General features: G+C 44.8%; 1 protein-coding gene across 5 annotated transcripts in view; it reads right to left on the bottom strand.

The window, feature by feature from the left end:
- SETD2 (SET domain containing 2, histone lysine methyltransferase) overlaps positions 1 to 22,024 on the bottom strand; it is a 91,376-nt gene extending 69,352 nt beyond the window's left edge. For 2 of the 5 annotated variants that reach the window (XR_003709095.2, XR_003709096.2), the window contains exons 1-3: positions 21,799 to 22,024; positions 18,086 to 18,232; positions 605 to 620 (exon numbers count right to left, since the gene is read on the bottom strand). Coding sequence is in view for 3 of the 5 variants with exons in the window: in XM_028750083.2 (XP_028605916.2) it covers positions 605 to 620; positions 18,086 to 18,232; positions 21,799 to 21,836 (201 nt within the window). In the remaining 2 variants the exon portion in view is untranslated. The remainder of the gene's footprint in view (positions 1 to 604; positions 621 to 18,085; positions 18,233 to 21,798) is intronic. The other 3 variants (XM_028750083.2, XM_028750084.2, XM_028750086.2) reach the window with 2 other exon arrangements.
- Between the last annotated feature and the right edge of the window lie 388 nt (positions 22,025 to 22,412).

Genomic DNA, 22,412 nt, shown 5'->3' with positions numbered 1-22,412 from the left:
CACCTAGCAATCCCTTGAGCCTTTGCAAGTGCAATCCCAGGAGCCCTTGCACTGACCATTCATTGAGGCCTGTGGAAAGTTGGAGTTTGAGCAAGGAAGTTGTGATGGAGTTTAGCATCTGGTTAAGTGCAGGTTTTTAAAAGGGTTTTACAAGGGTTTCCAGAGGTTTAGAGGGTGTTTGCAGGCCTTTTCAATTGCGTTTCAAATATACACGATTTCAGATAACCCCCGTGTAAATTGAGAGTTGCCTGTATGGTGGTACCTTGGTAGTTGAATGGCTTGGCTCCCGAACAAATCGGCTCCTGAACGCCGCAAACCCAGAAGTGAGTGTTCTGGTTTGCGAGCGCTTTTCAGAAGCCGAATGTACGACACGGCTTCCGCTTGAGTGCAGGAAGCTCCTGCAGCCAATCAGAAGCTGCACCTTGATTTTCGAACCATTCCGGGACCAGGAGCCAAACAGACTTCCAGAACGGATTAAATTTGAGAACCAAGGTACTACTGTATTTCTGTTTTTAAAAGTTAAGTCACTTGGAGAACAAATGGAATCATACTAATTCTTTTTCAAAAAAAAGACACAAGGGGACGTAGTTTAGAATATACTCACATCATTTTCTTCTTCTCTGTTGGTAGTCCATCAAGAAGGCATGCAAAAAAACAGGACAGAGAAAGCATGAAAACTAAGTGGAAACACAAGGCGCTTGCTTTTCAGGTAAAATTGCTTTGCCTGTGCTGGCTACAGAGAGGGTCTGATCATTTATAGATATAAAAAAGGCATCACTGTTATAGACTTAAAAGGACTGTTTTCTCCAGGCTCCATTACATTTAGGCAAAAGGGGGATATTCTGGCATCTCATTCCTGCATCTAACAACCTATTAAAACAAAATGGGAGGAATCTTAAGCTGTCTGCTTCCAAGGAGAATATAGCATGTCAGGGTCCCAGCAGTGCAGAATGTCTATCTTAAAGATATGTCTTACATCTCTTAATCCTTCCTGTGTTACAATTCATTGGGATTTTAGAAATAAGAATTGAGGCACAGGACTGTGTATGCCAGCCACCTCCAAGGAGGAAGAGGTATTTAATTTTGGAGAGAAATCATTTCCCAGAATTTTCACATTCAACATACATTTATAGGGTAAACCTTGTTAAAGCAAATTAAGCTTTCAGTTTTCAATTATTTTTCCTCTTTATACACCCCACCCCAACGTGTTCCGAATGATTCAGCTTCTACTTTTACTAACAAATTAAGGTGGAGAAATCATATTTTCTAGCAGGAAGTGACGAAAAATAAGGTATAATAGTAAAAAATAACAGAAAATCCATATAGCGAAGGCACTGCCTCTTGCTCTTACACCCCAAAGGACAAATAGGTTATTTAGTGATCTTCATAAGAATATGATCTCCCATCACATTCATCACTAATTACTACAATTAGCACATTCTAAAGCTCACAGCTCTGTGACAGAGTACATATTTAGAATGAAGGACTCTGATTTCGATCCCTGGACTCTCTAGGTAGGGCTGAGAATAACTCCTAAAAGGCACTTTATAAAGCAAGTTCAATGTTCTAGTCACCACATTTGTATTTTATTCCTCCTTTGTGGTTAAACCCTAGTATGATTTAGTGCACTTTGAATGGGTTTGCTTTCCACTATATTGAGCAAATTATTTGTTTCTGAGTTACTGCTGTAAAACTACGGAAAAGATGCCATTTTTACATTTCATGCTTCAACCCATGTAGTTCAATGGGAAGTTCTGAGATGGACATTCTAAACCAGGGTTTCCTAAACTTGGCTTCCCCAGCTCTTTTTGGACCACAACCCCCATCCTCCCTAGCTAGAAGGAGCTCACCCCGTTGCGGGGATTCGAACTGCCGACCTTCTGATTATGGTGCTGGAGGAGACTCTTGAGAGTCCCATGGACTGCAAGAAGATCAAACCTCTCCATTCTTAAGGAAATCAGCCCTGAGTGCTCACTGGAAGGACAGATCCTGAAGCTGAGGCTCCAATACTTTGGCCACCTCAGGAGAAGAGAAGACTCCCTGGAAAAGACCCTGATGTTGGGAAAGATGGAGGGCACAAGGAGAAGGGGATGACAGAGGACGAGATGGTTGGACAGTCTTCTCGAAGCTACAAACATGAGTCTGACCAAACTGCAGGAGGCAGTGGAAGACAGGAGTGCTTGGCGTGCTCTGGTCCATGGGGTCACGAAGAGTTGGACACGACTAAACGACTAAACAACAACAACAACCCTGGTTTAAGGAGCCGCTTGGTGCCGATCTGATATATCTGAGTTTCTAACACTGCACATGCAAACTTTGGCACAATTTCAAAGGCATGCAAAACTTCACTAAACTTGTGAAGGAGGGGCAATTTCCAGGGGTCAAAAAAAATCTTTGTGAAATGCAAATCCCTCCCCCTTCAGCTAAAAAAAAAAGAGGAAAAGAAATAAAGAAAGATGAAACCACTCAGTATTCAAATGGGGGAGCACGTACTACTCGATTGCTGGGAAGCAGCAGTAAAGATCCTCAGAATTTAACTGGCAATTTGAGAATGGTTGTCAATTTAAATATATACCCATAGCGCATTACTTGCTCTTGTGAATCGATCCTGCATTGAAAATGACAGCATTATCACTCAACAGCATCAGAGCTTCCTATCATTGCTGTTTTTTCTTCCAACAACCCGTGAGCTAGCTGAAAGCACGGTGAGGCCTACGACCAGCAGTGACCATCCTTCACTGACGGGTTTGGATTTCAAAAATACGGCAAAATGATGAAAGGAATATTGCAGGGAGATGAGATCGCCTTAGTCTGTCAGTCTGACGTATTTGCATGTTGGTTAAAAGTCATCTTCTCTCTGTCTAGGTGTAAACCTTTGGTTTGAATGGCGGGGGGGGGGGGGGCAATGCCCAGAGACATTATACATGTTATGAAAGTCACAAGGTGCAACTACACTGCCCACAACTCAAGCGGAATGACGTATGAAGATTATTTTCATGGCACTAAAGGTAAAGGTACCCCTGCCCGTAGGGGCCAGTCGTGTCCGACTCTAGGGTTGTGCGCCCATCTCACTTAAGAGGCCGGGGAACAGCGTTGTCCGCAGACACTTCCGGGTCACGTGGCCAGCGTGACAAAGCCGCATCTGGCGAGCCAGCGCAGCACACGGAAACGCCGTTTACCTTCCCGCTAGTAAGCGGTCCCTATTTATCTACTTGCACCCGGGGGTGCTTTCGAACTGCTAGGTTGGCAGGCGCTGGGACCAAGCAACGGGAGCGCACCCCGCCGCGGGGATTCGAACCGCTGACCTGACGATCGGCAAGTCCTAGGCACTGAGGTTTTACCCACAGCGCCACCCGCGTCCCTAGCGCCACCCGCGTCCCTTCATGGCACTAGCATAGCTGTATTCCAGCAACACCCATGTTTTCTGGAAGAGGTTTCATCGACCGCTTACAAATGAAAAGGCATCACATAAATATCTCCCATCAGAATTGTTTTTTGTCGGAGATAGATCATTCACCCGGATTATTAAGGAGCATGTAGGTGACCAAAGAGGTAGTGGAACCAGGAGGCAGGTGTTTCTAGAGCAGGGGTCAGCAACCTTTTTCAGCCGTGGGCCGGTCCACTGTCCCTCAGACCATGCGGGGGTCCAGACTATATTTTGAAGAAGAAAAAAAAGAACAAATTCCTATGCCCCACAAATAACCCAGCATTTGACATAAAAGCACACATTCTACTCATGTAAAAACACCAGGAAGGCTCCACAAATAACCCAGAGATGTGTTTTAAATAAAAGGGCACATTCTACTCATGTAAAAACACGCTGATTCCTGGACTGTCCGCAGGACGGATTGAGAAGGCGATTGGGCCACATCCGGCCCCCAGGCCTTAGGTTGCCTACCCCTATTCTAGACTGTCATTCCACAGAACCTGCAAAATTTCAACAGGCAATCCTCAAAGACAAGCTATTTTTGCTGTGCAAAATATTACATGTTCTACTACTGAGAATAACTGCATCCAGGGTAGCAAGAATACACCACCTTTTCCAGTTTGTGGCGTCTACAAGGGCTCTGTACCTCTCTTGTGGCAGGCCACCTCCATCAGACTGAAGCACCGCTACACACATCAACTATGATATGGAAAAGTTACCAAAAAAACAAAACAAAACAAAACCCCAGAATGTGCATTTTTTTTAATGTGATCATTTTATGTTTGCGTTTTCCAGGAAGGCTTTATGTCTGAAATAAAAGGAAAACCAACACAAACAATCCTGCAAAAGGATACTTTAACACAATAATCAGTTTTCTCAGTGGATTTATAGCATTTATATCCCACTTTTTTCTCCACAGTGGACTCAAGATGGCATGCAAAGGGGCCCCAGACAGTTTCCCTCACCCAAAGGACTGACCAGACCCAGACTTGCTGAGTTTCATCAATTTACAGGTAGGTGTACGTGTTGGTCTGCCATAGTCGAAACAAAACAAAACAAAATAAATAAAATAAAATAAAAAAATTCTTCCAGTAGCAACTTAGAGACAAAGTTAGTTATTGGTATGAGCTTTCGTGTGCATGCACACTTCATCAAGTTTGCTGTACCATGGACTTTTAGTATCATGCCCCGACAAGATTAATTTTTTTTAGATAGTATTTCAAATATACTGGCAAATCAAGAACAATTAGACAATTAACTGCCGAAAGGCTTGCCAAACTAAAATTCCTCTGCGGAATTTTAACAAAGGCAAGTGAAGAATATTTCACAAATATAGGAAAACGTCGTGCCAAATAGCCATAAACTTGTGGGAGGGGGGATAGAAGATCCCTGTCTTCCTGCCAATCATTAACCCACCCAAGTTCTCTTTAACACCAAGGTTCATAGGAAAGTAATGGTGTGGACAGCCCACATTAGACAAAATTACAGATTCCTTACTAGGACAGGCAATATCCCTTTCCATGGTATTAAGGAAACCCAAGAGCTGTTCAGGATCATCAATGAGAGATTACTAAAAAAGCAATAAACCCCAACCATAATTAAATTCAGCTGTTAAATTATCATTGCTGTCACTCAGCAGCTGATAGATGTAGCTATTAGTTGCTAGTGGGGTGTTTTGTTTTGTTTTTGAAAAAAGGCAAAATGACTTTCAAGTTTTATCATGTTTGGATAATTACTTGCTAATGTGCCCAGAGATAAAATTACTGCTATTTTCCAGGATTAAGTGAAATAAATGGCACATTAATTTACTACGAGCAATTATGCAGCTGGTAACACTGTACCACTGTCCCCAAAGCATCCCCTTCTTTTTGTTTTTTACGGGGGGGGGGGGGAGACCTTCTCTGTTCTTACCCCATGAAAAGCAGGAAGATCCAACAGAACTGCCAGGGAAGGAGGCTAAGAACTGTAACTGTTTTAAAAGTATGTAACTCAATATTAACACAGGTTGTTGTTCGACTCTACACAGTTACATCTTTATCTTCAGACATTGCAATATATTGTGATGTTTAGGTAAAGGTAAAGGGACCCCTGACCATTAGGTCCAGTCGTGGCCGACTCTGGGGTTGCGAAGCTCATCTCGCTTTATTGGCCGAGGGAGCCGGCGTACAGCTTCTGGGTCATGTGGCCAGCAGGACTAAGCCGCTTCTGGCGAACCAGAGCAGCGCACGGAAACGCCGTTTACCTTCCCGCCGGAGTGGTACCCATTTATCTACTTGCACTTAGGCATGCTTTTGAACTGCTAGGTTGGCAGGAGCAGGGACCGAGCAATGGGAGCTCACCCCGTTGCGGAGATTCGAACTGCCGACCTTCTGATCGGCAAGTCCTAGGCTCTGTGGTTTAACCCACAGTGCCACCTGCGTCCCATATTGTGATGTTTAGCTGGTGATATATCACAATCTTGAAAACCAGATATCGCCCAGCCCTAGTTGCTGGCATACCTAATTGCTATGAAATAACCATATGTGTAAACCTAAGTCAGCCTTCACCAGAATAATAGACCCCAGATGTTTTGTTTTGTTTTTCATTACAGAGGGCCAGTTAAAAACGAAGCAGGAAACGAGTAAGGGAAGACCAGCCTTGAAGACAAAATTTGTCTGGTGGTGATGGTGTGTGAAAGAGAAAGCAAGATTGGCTGATACATGAATAATTAGCATATACAGGTGTGGCCCGTAATGTATGCATGTAGGTGTATAAAGCCTCTCTCTCCTACGATTAGAAAATTGGGGAGTAGCCTGTAAAAAGATGTACAAATCAACGGCCACAACCGGGAAAAGACTTCATTAAAAAGTTTCCATGGGTGTGGGAGACACCCCATCACAGAGCCATGCAATAAACTCATTTCCTTCTCTTTAACCAAAGCTAGAAGTAATATACGTATAACTATGGCAAGCCTCTGTTGAAACCTGGAGTATTCCTTTCTCCATTCTAAAATCGTTTACACAAGCTTTACACTGAGATGACTCAAGCCTTGTTGAACCAATCACCGTCCTGTGAATAAACACAACCTTTGGAAAGGCATAGTACTGCTCTATGCTGCCCTTAGGATTATATTCTTGGCTGTACAACACATTATTCCAAACAAAGAACCACCCCAGCAGCCAGCAAGCATTTGATACCACTTGTGGTTTTAACCGAATAAAAGGTTTGTTTATACAGCGTTGTAGGTTAAGCGTAATTTAGCTTTCCCGTTCTTTGTAAGCTCTGGATATCAAGCGGCTGGCACAATATTTCGGCTGACAGCAAGCATCAACTCAGGCTCCAAACAGTCCTCATGAGGAGACACCTCCTTTGGCAACTCCACCTAGATATCAAAAACGTTTGTGTATCCCAAGCCTTAGAAAAAAGGACAAGGAAAGGTTCGCTGGTGTGGCAGCTGGAAAGTGATCTGTATCCCATCTGTTGGACCATAAAGAAGGCTGATCGCCGAAGAATGGATGCTTTTGAATTCTGGTGCTGGAGGAGACTCTTGAGAGTCCCATGGACTGCAAGAAGATCAAACCTCTCCATTCTGAAGGAAATCAGCCCTGAGTGCTCGCTGGAAGGACAGATCCTGAAGCTGAGGCTCCAATACTTTGGCCACCTCATGAGAAGAGAAGACTCCCTGGAAAAGACCCTGATGCTGGGAAAGATGGAGGGCACAAGTAGAAGGGGACGACAGAGGACGAGATGGTTGGACAGTGTTCTCGAAGCTACCAGCATGAGTTTGACCAAACTGCGGGAGGCAGTGGAAGACAGAAGTGCCTTGCGTGCTCTGGTCCATGGGGTCACGAAGAGTCGGACACGACTAAACAACAACAACAACAATCCCATCTGTATGGACACTCTTTTTGTGCGGTGTTCAAAACTCATATATATAAGCTAGGTGCCAAATGGCCCCTTAAACCAAGGTTACAGCTGCCAAAATGAAATGTTTAGTTGCCATTTTAGGGCAAGATGGCTCTAAAGTCTTATTTTTCAAAGGATGGACGGGCTGCGATTGATTCTCAGTTAAACATCTGGCTAGTTCAGATGACAACCTTGAGGTAGGTTAAAAAAGTCACTTGACCCAGAAGTCCACATACCGTATTTTTCGCTCTATAAGACGCACCAGACCACAAGACGCACCTAGTTTTTGAAGGAGGAAAACAAGAAAAAAAATATTCTGAATCTCAGAAGCCAGAACAGCAAGAGGGATCGCTGCGCAGTGAAAGCAGCAATCCCTCTTGCTCTTCTGGCTTCTGGGATAGCTGCGCAGCCTGCATTCGCTCCATAAGACGCGCACACATTTCCCCTTACTTTTTAGGAGGGAAAAAGTGAGTCTTATACAGCAAAAAAAATCGGTATATATTGGCTTATTCTGACCTCTTTTTCTTAATGGCAATTACTCCTGCTCCAGGCTGCATAGAAAAAGCAATTTGGTTCCAGAAATTCATTCCGACTGTGCAGATAAAATGTAAGCGATAGAATTCTACAGGATGGTGTATTAGTGTGTGAAAACGGTCCAGATCCAATCTCCAGATAGTGGAGATGTCAGGTGTCATCCTGGCACCCAGGCATCTTCAGTTGATCGCAAGCGGTCGAAAGCTAGGTGCAAAATGCGCCTGGAGAATTTTGAACACTGTGAGGGAGGAGGAGGAGATTGACAGCAGAGTTGGAAGATGGTGAAAGACTAGATGCGAACTGTTCAGGTACAACACTACAACCTCAAGCTAAACCCTGGGGTGGCAGTGCTTTGTGCCAGTCTTAGGGGTCCAATTGTGTGACATTCCCAGGTAAGGCACTCTGTGTCTCATGAGCCATGAGACTGTCCCACAGCTCCTGGCCAGAATAAAGGCCACCCTTAACCAATAGGGAGATGGGAGGCACTGAAAGATGACAATGACAGCAACCTGAGAAGGTGGAACGGTCTAGGCAAATTCAAGTAGACTTGTAGAGGCTGCCTGGTTACGTCAAGGCCCTATGGGAAAACCAGGAGCAGGAGGGCTCAAGAAACAGAGATTGGAGGGCGGCCAGCAACAAAAGGAGCAATAGGGCAGGTGACCAATCCAATAGCAGCCTGTAGCTCAGGAGAGGCCCGACAACTGCCTTGGAACTAAATGCAGGCAGCCCACTCTTCCGCCTGGTCCTTTACCTTGATAACAGAGGGCAAAAAGGCCTGATTCAACAACTCACAAGGGAGGGCTAGCCTGAACCTGTGTCCTGCAGGTAAACGCTGATGTCCAAGTGGCAGCTTAGAACAAACGCAAGGCTCCAGGCCGCAGTTTCTCTTTTACACCCAACCATTCTTGGCAAAGCTTGCAGAACAGCAACAGCATCCAGCCACCCCCTTTTCCTGGCAGATTCACAACTGAGAAAATCTGAATTACTGTGGCAAGTCATCCTATGCCATGCTGTTGCCATAGCAGTGGGCACTGCTAGACAAATCTCGACAACACATTTTTTCCCCCTTAGGAGACTTGCTATGATACGATCAGACGGACCATCTAAATGCACCCTCTGCATCCCAGCCATGTAACAATGCTTGTCATTTGTGAAACACCTCAACAGCAGCTAGGCATCCCAGGACCCTCCAATTCTCCTCACGTCTTTTGGAGAATTCGGCACAGGGTCATCCTTGCCAGTTCCATCACATCCAGCCTCAAAGCCCACCGTTTCCCTCTCTTTCACATTCTTGCAATAAACGCAACCAGCTCTAAGCTAATGGTAAATCAATGGTTGTCTTGCAACTTGCTTCTGTGGATGTCAACAAAGCTTTCCAATGATGCCTTCTAGACAGCAACAGAGGGCCCAAAAAGCACCACCCGAAAGGTAAGCTATGCAATATCGCATCATCAGTGTACATGCTACTTTGCAATAAAGGCACCCCCTCATCTGTGTCCTGCTGACACATGCAGTTTTCAGCACCGAAAGGGGGGGGAACAGAGGAATCCCCATTTGCGTGTAAATCCCCATTTACAAGCAAGTGGGGGTTCCTCTGTATTAACATAATCAAACAGAAAGACAGATCCATGCAGCTAGCTTACATTCCAAGTTTCAACAGTGGAGTAAACGTATATTTGCTTATTTTGCACAAACCCGATCACTAAGCATGCTGTGTTTCTGAACCTGTCATTTGCATTTCTACATAACTGGGTGTGTGTGCATGGCCTTTTTGATCTTTCTCAAAGCCTTAAGATCAGCCAATGATCCCCTCCTACAGGATACCACAACAGTGTTTGAAACTCCCATTGTTCTAGGGGCATTCTGCGACAGGGAATTTCATTAGCACAAGCAGTTTCTGAGCTCTGGGCGCAGGGCTGCGCCTAAGATTTCAGATTAAAACTGCGGAGTGGAAGGAAAGGAGGACCCTTTTCTGCCTCCCCACTTCCAGCTACTCTCTGAAGACTGGAGAAGAGACCATCTTAAGAATATTATGGGGGTGGGCAGGGGAAGGACGAGACCATGTGAAAAATGAACATAAGATTTTAGCTGCAGTTCATTTATTTTCAACTTGTTATAAATTCTTGTTTTAAAAAAAGCGTACCTAGACATTGTTGCGTCCATAACCTAGGTTTAAGGTGCCATTTAGCTCCTAGCTTTTATATCTCTAACACTGTTCCTCATACTGGGGGCAAGCATGTCATCTACCAGACTAAAGGTTGTATCCAACTAGAATTAATCCAAGCAGAATTAATGTTAGATGCATCCTAGAACTGCTTCTGATGTTGCCCTGGAATTATGGAACACGAAATTCCCCTACTTTATTTGGCTCCGTTCTGAAACGGGTGCAAATATTTATTTATGCCACTAGGCTTTTAAAATTTCTCTCTTTCTCCAGAAGAACTCACCTACTGTTGCGTTACTTAATGTTAGCTTTTGTTTAATTTTTTTTAAGGTGGGTTTCCATTTCACTTGGCTAACTGCTCTGTGAACTTTTGCTGAAACCCAAAAGTGGAATATTCTTAATGAATGGTAAATGAGGGAAGAAGAAAAGACTATATAAAGCACAGAAATTTAACTTAATGCATGTTGCAGCCTTTTGTTTTCAGAAAGACGTTTGTAGGGCGAGGTTTTCAAATGTTTCAACCAGCATTAGGAACAGAGTTGCTTAGTAAAAAACATATGGCCAGACAGATCTATTCTGAGCTTTCCATGCTCAGAATCGCAAGGCAGCTGCTTCCAATACAACCTCTTTCTACTTGCATTCTGAAAACAGAAGGGATTGGAGGAGAGAGAAGTGGACAGAAAACTACAAAAGGCCAAGTCTTTGAATTGTGAGAATGTTCCAGCTACAGCACTGCAAGCTAAAACTGGCCGCATGAACGTGTGCACAGGTTGTTAAACCAGGCGTTCTTATACTTAAAACAATTCTCTGGGGCTGAGGAAGGTTGCCAAGTTTTTAGGGAAGGCCTCCTGAGCACAGAAAGGTCAGGGAGTCATCTCCCTAGGCAAGCATAAAAGGCAAGATTATTGACTTTTACAGTACTGTTCTGCATCTGAGGTGGTTGCTGTGGATACAACAAACAAAATACTCTGGCGATGAAATGGCAGCAGAGGAAAAAAGAAAGCAGAAACCCTTGCAAAACTACAGAAGAGGCTGCGCTGTTTGCATGCAAATAAGAACTGTTACAAAAAAATAAATAAATGAAAGCAAGCGGGACACAGAACTACATTGTGCTGCCTTAAAAGCATAAGGGATTCTGAGCAAAGGGGCGCTGAAAAAGCATCACTTGCTTTTTCACTTGATTTACACACCACCTGAAAAGTCCCTTTGTTTAGATGCCGGGTTTGCCTTTGGGTCAAATCATGCAGTTTATGCCTTCTTGAGGAATCTATGTAGTGAACCTAATGGAGGTGAGTCACTGTAAATATTCTGCAACAGTGGTCCAGGATCTGCACTACCTTCCCATCACCAAGGGTAAAATTCGAAGTACAGTGGTACCTTGGGTTACATACGCTTCAGGTTACAGACTCCGCTAACCCAGAAATAGTACCTCGTTAAGAATTTTGCTTCAGGATGTGAATAGAAATCGTGCTCCGACGGCACGGCAGCAGCAGGAGGCCCCATTAGCTAAAGTGGTGATTCAGGTTAAGAACAGTTTCAGGTTAAGAACAGACCTCCGGAATGAATTATCGTATTTTTTGCTCTATAAGACTCACTCCCCCCCCCCTAAAAAGTAAGGGGAAATGTGTGTGCGCCTTATGGAGCGAATGCAGGCTGCGCAGCTATCCCAGAAGCCAGAACAGGAAGAGGGATTGCTGCTTTCACTGCGCAGAGACCCCTCTTGCTGTTCTGGCTTCTGAGATTCAGAATATTTTTTTTCTTGTTTTCCTCCTCCAAAAACTAGGTGCGTCTTGTGATCTGGTGCGTCTTATAGAGGGAAAAATACGGTAAGTACTTAACCCGAGGTACCACTGTACTGCTTTTTACCTACAGCACGGCTTGGACCTGGTCTTAAACACTGTCCCACAAGAGGATGGTATGAGAGAATGTTTCAAGTGTACAACTTACATGCTAATCTTAAACAAGGGCAGAAGAGGCTGAATTCTTGATGGCTGCTTCCCAATTCGGAATTTACTTCCTAAGCCTCTGTTAGGACAAGCATTTAACAGGAAAGGATGAATCAGGCATAGGCAAACTTGGCCCTCCATACATTTTTGAGACTACAATTCCCATCATCCCTGATCACTGGTCCCGTTAGCTAGGGATGATGGGAGTTGTAGTCCCAAAACATCTGGAGGGCCGAGTTTGCCTACGCCTATGATAAATGAAAGTTCCTTCTAGCCTTATCTGTTTTCATAGTTATATTTCAGCAGCTACATTTTCATTGCCTAATACCTTTAGGACCAAGTTTTTTGCTGCAATACCTTGCACAGATGCAGATGGCTAACTAACGGGAGATCTTGGGGATGAAGTATGTGACAAGACACAAAAAGGAGGGTGAAATCACTTTCCAACCAAGTATGTGTACGTTAGTATGCACACGTGCAGAAACACGCCCAAATTCATTTTATGCAAAAGGAAAAATTATGCAAAAGGATGGCCTGTCCCCAATAGATTCACCACCTATCCACCCAAATTTGGTACATCAGCTGAACCCAACATTATCCATGCATCCAGTTTACGTAAGGTACATTTTGAAGTGACATCTTAGCTCAGTTGGGAAGGGCAGCGTTACCAAGCAAGTTTTTTTCTTCTTTTTTTAAAAGAAAGATTACACGCCACAGCAGCCAAGCCTTCCTCCCTTCGCTTTAATGCCCTCAGAGACAATCATTATCTTCCTTAATAAGGAAGTGGTGGTGAAGAGGTGCAGGTGTAAAACAAATCTTTCTTTTCCAGAGCCATTACTGTCTCCCTGATGCATTACGATTATAAAATAATTGAGGAAGCAACTTTGCTCTGTTTGTCTTTATCCACGTAAATGTGTTCTGCAAGGAGGAAAACATTTTGCTGAGGGCTAAAGTTGCCAATAATCCACTCCGTGGGGAAGAAAAGAAAAGACATATCCACAGGAGGTTTGGAAAATAAACCTGCAAGGAACACAAAATTGTCCAAGAGTCTTGCACTAGCTATAAGTTTCTAAAGTGATTCAAAATCATGGCAGCTGTGGAGCTTCCGTTTGAGAAGTCTTAATTTCTTCCAAAAGGTTTAAAGGACTTTTTCACTTGAACCACCTCGTTTCCTTCTGTACTCCACCCAAATTCCCCCTGCTGAGCTTACGTTCTGCATTTGAGGCACAAATCCACACAGAATGTAAACTCAGTGTGTAAAGAGCATGCAAATTACACATTCTCCATCTCCTAGCCTGGTAGTAGCCAACCTTTGTCGCAAGTCCAAAGTATGGGATAGTGGTGCCTGCGGATGCCTGGGCCACTGGTTTTTTAACCATCTCTTAGCTTACTACTGCCACTAAATATATCTTTTAGTTGTAAAGGCAGCAACGAGCTTGAAAACCAGCTTGTCCTAAAGCAGGTAAAAAGGTAAAAGGTAAAGGACCCCTGGACGGTTAAGTCCAGTCAAAGGTGACTATGGGGTTGCGGCGCTCATCTCGCTTTCAGGCCGAGGGAGCCGGCGTTTGTCCACAGACAGCTTTCCGGGTCATGTGGCCAGCAGGCCTAAACCGCTACTGAAGCATGGAGGACCGTAACGAGTGCCAGAGCACATGGAAACGCTGTTTACCTTCCCGCCAGAGCAGTACCTACTTATCTACTTGCACTGGCATGCTTTCAAACTGCTGGGTTGGCAGGAGCTAGGACCAAGCAACGGGAGCTCACCCGTCTCGGGGATTCGAACCGCCGACCTTCCGATCAGCAAGCTCAAGAGGCTCAGTGGTTTAGACCACAGCGCCACCCGCGTCCCTTCCCTTAAGCAGACAGAGGAACTGCAGCACCCCAGCTGTTGTTGTGCTACAACTTCCATCATCCCTGATGACTGACCACGCTGGCTGGGCTGATGGCAGTTAGGGGTCCCAAAACATCAGAGATTCAGATTTCACACCCCTACCTTAGGGCACAAGTTTCTCTTGCTCCAATAATCAGCTTCATTATCATTCCAACTCATAACCTCCTGCAAAGCCAGCGAGCAGAATTCAGCAACCTAGTCCTAGGAAGCTTTTCCACACTGAATTCTGGCACACCATTTTTTTCCACCCTGCCCTCCCACTGTGCCTGCCAGGGGCCAGGCACATTTTGCCACAGGGAACCGGCCTTTCGTGAGGAGGTGGGTGTGTCCGAGCACCAGGTTTGGCACCGAACATCTCCATCTGGCTGGCTGGTGTGGCTGCAAATGGTCTGCGGGGCAGCAGGGCACAAAAAGGCATGCCTCTTTCGGTGCTGCGCTGCCCCATGAACCAGCTGATTCGCGTAAAAGCAGAGCACCTAAAGAAGCACATGAGCCAAGTGATTCAAGCTCTCTTCTACCTGGTTAAAGAACAGTATTAGTTCGTGCTTATGAAAGTGTTGCTGAATTTAAAAAAAAAAAAGTGACTAGGCATTCTGTTTTGGTGCCCACAGCCCAGGTTCCAGGAGCCATGTGGTAAATAGCTTTTTTATCCCAGTTTCTAACACTGGTCCCCCCTAAAGTATATTTCAAGCCAGAGTATTCTCTACGGCAGGCCCTAAGTTGTGGAATTTCCTCTCCACATGTAGCTTGTGTCATATGCTGAAGACCCACCTCTTTGCACTGGCTTTTGACATTCTGAGAGGTATATTCTGGGGCCACCTTATTCTCTTGATTATTTGTTTAAAATGATTTCTTTGTACAGTGGTACCTCGGGTTACATACGCTTCAGGTTACAGACTCCGCTAACCCAGAAATATTACTTCGGGTTAAGAACTGTGCTTCAGGATGAGAACAGAAATCGTGCTATGGTGGCACGACAGCAGCAGGAGGCCCTATTAGCTAAAGTGGTGCTTCAGGTTAAGAACAGTTTCGGGTTAAGAACGGGCCTCTGGAACAAATTAAGTACTTAACCTGAGGTACCACTGTATTTTAAATAGTAGTAACCTGAGACCATGCAGTGAATGGCAGGTAATTTTAAAAAAAATAAAAAAATTAATGCCGTGCCTGAGCTACAGCCCTTCAAAGCAAAAATGTTAAAACTTAAGGACATTCTGTTCTAAACTGTTTTGGGCTGTGTTGGGAGTTTCTGATGGCTGAATTGTTTTACTGATATGTGCTATGTTACTGGGGTGGGGGAGGAATGAGTTATATTTTATCTACATTACAGCGGCTCTTTTTTCTACAGTGGCTGCTACTTTCTATTTTATCATTTTGTATTTACGCTGCTTTGTATTTTCACTACCAAGCTGCCTCGACTGCTAGCTTGCAGAAAAGGTAGCGTATAAGCCTTCCAAGCACCCCAGAACTGTCCACACTAATCTTACTCTGGGATGTTCAAACCGCCCTTGGATCTACAGTAGTCGAGTCTGATTAAGCGTCCAATTATCCACACAGAAGCCCTTCAGATGGTCACCCCAGCAGTAAACCAGCGACAACAGAATAGTAGTCCAAAGCCAGCCTGTGGTGGTAGGTTCTGTACAAAAGATGCAGCTAAATTATGACCAAAGGCAGACTTCAGTATTTGCTTCAGTTAACTGTCTAAAATTCAATAATAATAAAGTTAAGCACAACAGGAGTGAATGAAATGAATGAACGAACGTATTGCACTCATCCCCTTATTGTGTGTACTTCTTTCGGGTTATTAAATAGCGTGTTTTTTCAGGTACTGCAATGGGAAACATGAAGTGTGGCAGATTTATGACATTGAGGAGGAATAAGTTCTTAGGGAAGAATGGTGAAGGAGCTATACTGAACTGGGCCACTTCAAATTCAACAGATCTTCCCAAGCCCCCTAACTTTTAAGCCTTAAGATATGGCCCAACTGCATTTTGGATTTTAGCCCCACAATGAAGTGTTCATTACTCTTATACCAAACCACTTAATCATAAAGAGTATTAATTTATTTCCTTTACATACATAATTAACAGCCCAATGGCCATTCTCAACCTGTAGTCCAGATGCTGCTGGACTATTCCCATCTTCCCCGATCTCTGGTTGTGCTAGCTAGGGATGATGGGAGTTGTAGTCCAACATCTGGAGACACAGGGGTGAGAAAGGCTGGGCTTGTATTCAAGGGAAATAATTCTTTTAGCTCGTTACAGCGAAAACCTAAACCTACAGTACTAGAACGGCTCAAGCCAGAAATGTATTACTCTTTAATGGACCAGATTCATCACTGTTAATGTGAATGTACCCCTTCATTCATTTAATAAAAAAATTATAAACCGCCTGTTAGTAAAAACAACTTCAAAGCAGTTTACAAAGAGAATTGCTGTTTTGAACCCTCTACCAAGGTAATTAAAAGTACGGTAGATTTCCCCTCACGCTGTTTCAAGCCATCCGTGTGGAGCAGATATGCAAATTCCTTCTGAGAATTACAAGTAGAATACAATAACTTACTGTGGATTAATAAACCTGGAGTATAAGAGGCAGGAGAGATAAGCTGTGATTTTGAAGCTTTTGCAGGTTCCTAGACCTCTTTGTTGAACAGGTTTCTTTGGTGATGTTTTCCATTTACAGATAGCCTAGTAGTTTATAAAAACAAATGCAGTAAAGGTCCTTGCCTAATTTGGCTTACATACTTGAGGTTTGTTGCATCTTCAGCTAACGGATTATTTTCCATAACCAAACTGAATGAACAAACTTATTTTGATTCACTGTGGAACCGGTCAAGGTTAAGCTACAGCACAGAAAAGGAAGTGTTTTTCTCCTATTCCTGCCTCTACATACAAATGAGTTGAGCCAACACAGCTGATCTTGTCACTTTCTAAAAAGCTGCAGATCATCACATAAGGGAACAGTTACCTCCTACACCTCATTCATCTAGTTTCAAACTCCCTTCTCTGCAGTAATCACATTAAGAAAGAAAAAACTGCACAAGACAGGACAACGGATTGCCAGCTTCCAGTTAAGAGAGAAAGCCAACTAGCCATTTCTCTAATTTTCCAAATTACTACTTTACGCCTACAGTTTCAAACAGCTGCACTCCTAGAACGCTACCTGCTCACATTAATTAAACGGGGGAAATTAACGTGCTCTCTCCCATTTCAAGAAGAAGAAAAAAAAGCCCAGAAAGCTGTCTGTAGCTTTACTGTGGATAAGCTGTCAGTGTCTGCCCTATTTAAGATACCCTATTTGGAGGAAGCCATCTTCTACAGCAAGCAGAAAATATCCTGCAGCCATGATGGTTTTGTTTTCAAATTGCTCCATGCTCCCTCCCTCCTTCCCAGCTGGTTCCAGGAATGCCACCATCATAGCATATTTAAAACATCTTGTGGGACTTTGAGGGGCAGAAAGGAGGCTATTGTTGAAGATACAAGTTCAGACGAGCTATTTAAATGCAAGCGCAACCGAATAATGCCTTCATAAAGCACATTCTTTTTGCACCTTTAAGCCCTTTGCTAAAGAAGAGAGATCCAATATTTGCTCTCGCATAATGTTGGGCCCTGTATAGCTACGTAATATATAAACACAGGAAACAAAACAAGAGGCCAGCCACACTGTGAAATAACTTTTGGATTACATCTCCACACATCTTTAGAAGACATGTCATATTTTTGGACGTACCTAACAATGCAGTACTGACAAAAGGAGCCACTAAGAGTGGAAAGCTATTGCGTTGCAGAATCCCCAAAATAAAAGGCCAACTTGTTCTGCTAAACTGTTAGGAAGCTTGGATTTAAAAACAAAACAGTAATGTAAAACAGTCTGCAAGAATGGGAGCTTGTGAAACCAGTGAGATTCTGAAAAATAATTCCCACCCAATACTTGGAACACTATTTACTATTGTTAAGTAGCTACCTGTTAAGGACATTCTTACAAGTATGAGTAGGAAAAAAGCATAATGTTATTATTTATTAAACTTATATACGGCCCATCATAAAAAGACCACCTGACAAATAACATGACTACGATTTGAATTAGTAAAATAGAAGCTGAATTCAAATTTGTTTCACGCGACGCTAATTTCAGAAGTTGTAGAAAACATACTTTGGCACGGGTATCGAAAGATGGTGATACAGTAAGTAGTGTTTTGCAAAAACAAAGGTTTACCCTATTGCCCTTGTCCAAAATTTTACCTTTCTACCTCTTCAGACCCATCCATATTCTGTGGAAAGATACACCAGTTGTCTGTCCCTTTCCACCTCAGAGGTGACTGCATTTCAGGGATGCTGGACGTATTAGGTTTATGGTGTCCACTGGGATCCTTCGACATGAAAGCTGTGCTATAAAAATAAAATAGTATTCAAGACAAACGGTTGTGGGTTAGAGGTACATCCGAGAGAAGGGAAGCAAGGCGGGTCTGAGCTACTTCGCCACCTTCTCCGAAAGAAATTAAGAACAGAAAGCAGGTCAACCCTGCTAATGGTTACATATGTGCATTTACTGAAATTCAGTGGCAAAAGAAAAAAAGAAAAACAAAGCAAATGTCAATAAAGGGAAGTTTATTAATGAGAAGTTGATTGACATTTTGGTAACTGAATAATTTGGGGGATTTTTATTGTCATAATTTGGCTACTGGAAAACTAATACAGTGGTGCCTCGCAAGACAAAATTAATCCGTTCCGCGAGTCTCTTCGTCTTGCGGTTTTTTCGTCTTGCCGAAGCATGGCTATTAGCGGCTTATTAACAGCTTAGCGGCTTTAAGAAAAAGGAAACAAACTCGCAAGACGTTTCGTCTTGCGAAGCAAGCCCATAGGGAAATTCGTCTTGCGGAACGGCTCAAAAAACGGAAAATCCTTTCGTCTAGCGAGTTTTTCGTCTTGCGAGGCATTCGTCTTGCGGGGCACCACTATAATAAAAATTTGTGTGCGTGTTATCTTCCTTCCATATATGAAGCATGGACATGGGTCACTCCAGGACAAAATCTCTCCTGCCCTACAAATGCCCATATGTCTCATGTAGCAACATTATTTAACACATAAAGGTCTAAGGCTGTAAGAAATGCCACTTAGCGAACTCAAGATGCATTTCCGAAAAGGATAGCTAAAAGAGCTGTTATGACTGGATTCCCCGCACCTCCTCACTGTTTCCAGTACACATTAATGAGTAAAGTGGGTCACGGGGTAGAAGCTCAATGTTTGATCGAACTCAACACATAATCTTCCCCTACTTGCCCTTCCCCACCAGCTACTGCCATCTCTGTGTTAAGTTTTACAATCCTCAAGACAGGGAGATCTCTTTCCATTGCTATTTTGCAGAGTGTTGTACACATTGCTTTAAAAAAAGGTGTGGGTGTTGGCTACAGGCAGGAGGGCCTGCTTAGTGGTGGCACCATGACTTGTTCTTCTGCTTTAAATGTTTAGGTGGCCAATAGCTTCATTTCAGGGGGCGTTTAGGGTTAAAGTTAAACTAAGACTTGGTCATTTACACGACTGGTGTCCAATTTTGTCACCTAATGTTTATTCCTTATATATGGAGTTTTATTTTTATTTTTTGTCTGGACCCATTTTGGGATAAGAGGTGCAAAAATAAAGAACGGTTATCACCGCACACCCCAAGTTTGTTTGCTCAGAAAGAGCCCCCGTTTGTGTTCAATGGGATTCACACCCTGGGAAGTTTAGGGTTTCAGCCTTTATAGTACATTTAATGGCCCTTTTCTTCTCATCTTCAGATGTCCCACAATGAAGTCCAAAGAGCGGCCAAGGAAACCGTCCTCCCAGCCTTGCTCATAAACATTATTATTTCAGAAACTTTGGGGGGGCAATCCTGTCTCAGAAACATGCCTCTTTGAGGCTGCTTTGAGGCTCTTTGAAACAATCAAGAGGCATATACATTTTATGAAATAATTAATAATAACGAAAGCCACAAATGGTGGCTCCTGAGCCCAGTCGCCTAAAGGCGATTTTTACTCGCCCCAGGCAACCAGCCAATTTGAACTCGTGGGTTTTATCTGTCTGTACCCCCAACACAATGCAAAGTGAAGAATTAAAACAGGGGAACCTGCCTCGGCCCCTTTGAATTAGGGAACAGTTAAATTAAATTAAATGAATTAAAACGGGGAAAATGCGGCCTACCCCGCCCCTGAACCTTTCAAGAAGGCATGTGCACCCTTAACAATTATTGTATTTTAATATTTTGCTGGAAGCCGCCCAGAGTGGCTGGGGAAACGCAGCCAGATGGGCAGGGTATAAATTATTATTATTATTATTATTATTATTATTATTATTCCTGAAGAGGACCCACATGGCCGCTCCAAAGCCCCACAAGGAAAGTGGCTATTTTCAGAGCAACTTTGTCCCTTCCAGGCAATGAATTTCCTGCAAAGGAGGAAGTTTTAGGCTGAATTAAGTCTGAATGATTTGCTCAATTGGCGTCTGTTTGCCTTTATGGCGGGGCTTACCTTTTTTTTTTTAATGCCTGCTTCTCGGTGGCCCCATTTTGGGTGCAGAAAAGCAAACACCAGTTGTTAGGGGTCTTGCATGTCCCTGAATTAATTTTACAATGAAATGATTTTAGAATGTTGTATTATTTGATTGTTCTTAGCCGCCCTGAGCCCGGCTTTGGCTGGGGAGGGCGGGGTGCAAATAAAATTTATTATTTATTATTATTATTATTCCCCACGTGTTGCATTGCAAGGGCAGTTTTTCCTCCCCGTTGCAGCCCACCCACCCAAAATAATCGGCATGGCACCCATAACCTCTCAAGGCGGGCAAGGTGCCCGAGGAAGGGGGCGGAAAATGGCACTTTTGCAAGGCCCCCTATTCCTGAAAATATTCATCCTCAATACTTTTCTCCTGAAAGAAAAGAACCAAGCATCTTCCCTCACCCCCATTTTCCTCTTCCAGCCCCTCCACACATGGGATTAAGAGAGCGAAAATGCTGGCCCTTTTTATTTTTTATTTCACCCGCCCCAAATTAAAACCCCGCTCTGAGGAAAGGGGAAAGTCTCCCTTCTCAGGTGCCCTGTGGCGACAAATGGCTGACAGCCAAACAGCGGCCCGCCATGACCCTCGCCGAGGAGGGCATTCGCCTCACAGGCGCCTTCCTTTTTCCCCTCCGAGGTGAGGTGAGGGTTCAAGGCCGCCGCCCTCTCACCATTTTACGAGGCGGCGTGCCGTCGAACCGTCCGGTTCAGGCAGCGGCCTTCCAAGCTCCCAAGCCCGCCCACTCCTCCCTCCGCCGCTGGCCGCCGAGGGCTCCCCTCGGGCCGGCCAGGGCTCTCACGAGAGGCCGGGGATGCGAGGCCTGGCCCCGCCTGAAGCCTCTCCGTTTAGGCCCGTGGCGAGAAGCTGCTCTCCCCCCCCCCCCGTTATCTTGCAGGAAGGGGGCTATTATTTTTTTGTGGGGGGAGAGAGGGGTCACTTGGACCCACTCGCCCCTTTCCTCCCCACAACGGGGTGGCATTTTGGCCGCCCTTTCGCCTGACAGACCCCTTTGTATGGAGGGGAAGGAGAGTCCACCATGTCTGGGAAAATAAATACCACCCATTACACCCCAGGTTTGGGGGGGGGGTCTTATGGGGCACCCCATATTTGGGGGCCAAGGCCTTGCTGAACTTTTCTTTCCCATGGGGTGGGACATCCCCTTAACATTACAAAATCCTAGAAATGTAGAGCCTAATCCTTGCAATGCCAAGGTTTATTATTGGGTGGGGTGGGATATATCCATTCCCCCTTTATTGTCTCTCCATAAGGCTATAAAGATGGGGAGGGAGGTTTAAATGGAGGATATCCCCCCCCCGAAATTGCCCCAACTCCGCGCGATCCTGGAAGTGGGGCAACCCGAGTTGGGGTCCCGTTCACACGAGCGCCCGCACCCGTGTCCGAGAGCCAGGCAGCGTGGTACTTACTCCAGGGTGGGATGTTCCGGGTCGTAGAAATCCCCCATCTTCGGCCTCTTCTTCACCCGATGCAGCAGCCCCGGCGTGGAGGATCAGGGCAGGCGCAGCCTCCGCCCCACATAAGGGATTGCTATGGGGCTGGGCGGCGGGGGAAACGACCACGACCCCCGCCACCAACGCCCAAGGCTGCAAACCCCCCCAAACAGGCGTGCAGGAAACCCCCCAAGCCTCTTCCTGACCTGCCCCCCCCAAAAAAGGAGGCCGATCGGTGGGTCTGGCTCCTCGGTGGGTCTGGCTCACATCCTCTTCGGGGCACCCAAGATAGATATCCAAATTTAAGTTCTCCGGCGGCGGGAAGGTGTGTTGTTGCTGCTGCTGCTGTGGCTTTTTTGCCCTTTCCTGGCCTCCTTGCCCCCCACCCCAAAGCAAAACAGGAGAAACCCCTCCAAGAAAAGCGCTTGCAAATCCTCGCTGGCTGCAGGATCAGGCCATGGGTCTCTCTGCAAACTGCTCCCCGCGTCCCAGGCGCGCAAAAGAAGAAGAATAACAATGCGATTTGTAAAATCCTCGAGCGGAGAAAAGGCGAAACGGCGCTCGCTTCTTTGCAAAAAGGCTCCTCTCTT

The sequence above is a fragment of the Podarcis muralis genome, chromosome 12 (assembly GCF_964188315.1).
Source record: "Podarcis muralis chromosome 12, rPodMur119.hap1.1, whole genome shotgun sequence".
NCBI classification, from domain to species: domain Eukaryota; kingdom Metazoa; phylum Chordata; class Lepidosauria; order Squamata; family Lacertidae; genus Podarcis; species Podarcis muralis.
This window is presented reverse-complemented; position numbering and strand designations above follow the sequence as displayed.